General features: G+C 48.9%; 1 protein-coding gene across 1 annotated transcript in view; it reads right to left on the reverse strand.

Moving 5' to 3' along the window:
• The window catches only part of LOC107097004 (plexin A3-like), a 73,443-nt gene that overhangs the window by 31,249 nt on the left and 39,638 nt on the right, over positions 1-2,556 (reverse strand). The window contains exons 8-11 of the mRNA XM_015393956.1: positions 2,044-2,140; positions 1,762-1,952; positions 1,538-1,686; positions 1,347-1,467 (exon numbers count right to left, since the gene is read on the reverse strand). Of these exons, the coding sequence (XP_015249442.1) occupies positions 1,347-1,467; positions 1,538-1,686; positions 1,762-1,952; positions 2,044-2,140 (558 nt within the window). The remainder of the gene's footprint in view (positions 1-1,346; positions 1,468-1,537; positions 1,687-1,761; positions 1,953-2,043; positions 2,141-2,556) is intronic.

Consider the following 2,556-nt stretch of genomic DNA (forward strand, 5'->3'; position numbering starts at 1 on the left):
CGCTTCTCGTTGCGTCACACCTCAACCCGCCTCAAAGCCAACGCTGATTGGACGTTCGTTTGGTGAACGGCTCCAAATTTCCTTCAACGGAGAGTCTCCAGACTGATTAGCGAGTGAAACCTTGAAAGCTCGCGAGATCAGGATGGTCTCACGAGGCTAATCATTATCTATATTTGCTATTATTTTACATTTAATCTGTGATCTAAAGCAGCCGAAAGTAGAAAACAATCATGGTCAGTCTGGAAGGAAAGCACTGCGTTCAAAGACTGAGTTCTGCCATTTAACAAGGAAACACAAAAAGTCTCAGCTTATTTTAATTCTTTATTAAAATCTGAGGGCAGAAGAGGACAAATGGAACATCTTAAAAAATTACTTTCGTAGAGATTTTAGACCAATAAAAAAGTTACTCTACTTGTAGAAACAAACAGTTGTTGATGACACAAAGTTAAAAGTAGTGTAGCTTAATGTGGCTAACTGACTGAGCTAACAGAGGCTAACCTGTTAGCTACTGAGCACAGCTAGCCACAGCGCTACCCAGCTCTTTATATCACGGTCTAACAGTTTTGTTATCAATCAGGTTAAACTTCATTGGCCATTAGACGCTAACGCTACAGATGCTACCGACACGGACGCTGCGTGATGTTATTATCGTTGTCTGGGCAACCAGCCAATCATGTAGCGTAACGTCACTGGCAGGAAGCAGGACCCGAGCAGATCTGGTAGCTACAGCGGCACTACAGCAAGAGTTTCTGCCATTAAGTACCAAACAGGAAGTACGCATAGAGTAGAGCGGATGTAGATTTGACCAATCAGAGGCCTCCTGTCTGCGATCACCTAAAATTTCGAAGAGGTGCAGCAGAGTGTCTGCGGAAGGGGCGGGGCATATCTGCGTTAAATGCGAGACACGCAGACGACCTGGTTTCTGAGCATAAATCAGCCTTTAGGGTCATTGGGCAGGAAGTTATCGCTCCCACCACCGGGTCAGCTGGGCTCTCTTCCTCTCACACCGCCCCCTGGTGGCAAACTAAGGTTTATATTTGTTTATATCTTCAAAACTGGAGCAACTTCTGATTAACTGAGGTCTACATCTTCTCCTTGAGTCAAACATGCTTCTACTTTAATGATCAACAGTTCTTTCTTTATATAAATAATTTGTTCCATTTGTTCAGCCTTTTGGTGCTTTATGATGCTTTATAAATAAAGTGATAAACAGACGGTTGGTTGAGAGAAGATTCTTCTGGAAGCATCAATAAGCTAAATCTGAATGTTTTCTCCCATGTAGAAAAAGTCAGAGTTTAGGTAAACTGGACCGGGTCACAGTGGAACCGGTCCAGTCAAACACTCACCACAAAGGAGTAGGTCTGGGTAGACAGAGTCCGGTACTCTGCGCTGCAGACGCCGATGCACAGCTCCACGGGTCCGCCGGGGGAGTGGGGGAGTAGCGCTTCCGCCATGTCGCAGACGATCCTGCAAACGATCCAGGACAGAGTCAGAACCGGTCCACCTGAACGAGTCCGATCACACAGGCTACACCGACCTCTCAGCGCTGATGTAGAGCGATGGGACCGGGTTACAGCGGACGCCGGCCACCTGGATGTGAGTGATCTCCTTCACCTGCAGACCCAAGTTCTCGCCCTCGATGGTCACCCGGGTCCCGCCCTCCCGCGGTCCGGTTAGCGGGTCGATCTGCAGGAGAGAGGAGGCGCCGATGACGAGCTGATCGTCTGAGCAGCAGGTCGGATCGACGGAACTAGGCCCTACCTTAGTGATGCGCGGATGGCTGCAGCGCACGTTGTGGCGGCCATGATGCATCCAGTTCTGCTCGGCGGACGGACAGTGCTGCCGCAGGAGGCACTTCCTGCTCTCCACACACCACCCGCATTCAAAGACAGAGGGCGCTTTGAGGCACTGACCGCAGCTGGAGCGCTGAGCTTCACACTTATAGAGCGACACTGAGAAGAAGCACAGGATGAGCGACCAGAATCAGAACCTTTTCTCTTTACTCTGCCATAAAAACTGAGGCGGAAGGTTTTTCAGGGTCACCTTTCATGTAGGCAGGTTTGTCGATGAGGAAGTCTCCGTCCCAGACGATGGAGAAGTCCACCTGCAGATCTCCGGCCTCGTCTCCATCATACGTATACTGCAGAAACACACAAACTGGCTTTAGGAAAATTTCCTGTTAATCAACAACCAACGAGTCGGACGGAAAACATCTGATGCGCTGAACGGAGATCCCGACATCTAAAACCGACGATTGGCTTCAATCCCAAGGCTCTAATTAATCAGCATCATTTATTCTGCATCGGTTCCTGAGACGGCGCCTAATGGGCTCCGTCTGCAGCTGCAGCTCATCCTCTCATCGTTATGAGAGTTATTCTAGTCCGTATTGATCTATAGAGCCGCTGTCATTCCATGGCAGAAAGACACAGGAGGAAATGTACTTGGCTGATGAGGTTTTGAAGGTTCTAGAAGCTGCATGAATCCAACCAAGGCCCTTTAACTTCCGGTTGGTGACCGTGAATGAGTCCAGCTGATGGGTCTAATGGAACCAACTGG

Source organism: Cyprinodon variegatus, unplaced genomic scaffold, assembly GCF_000732505.1.
Source record: "Cyprinodon variegatus isolate N-32 unplaced genomic scaffold, C_variegatus-1.0 Scaffold665, whole genome shotgun sequence".
Classification (NCBI taxonomy): domain Eukaryota; kingdom Metazoa; phylum Chordata; class Actinopteri; order Cyprinodontiformes; family Cyprinodontidae; genus Cyprinodon; species Cyprinodon variegatus.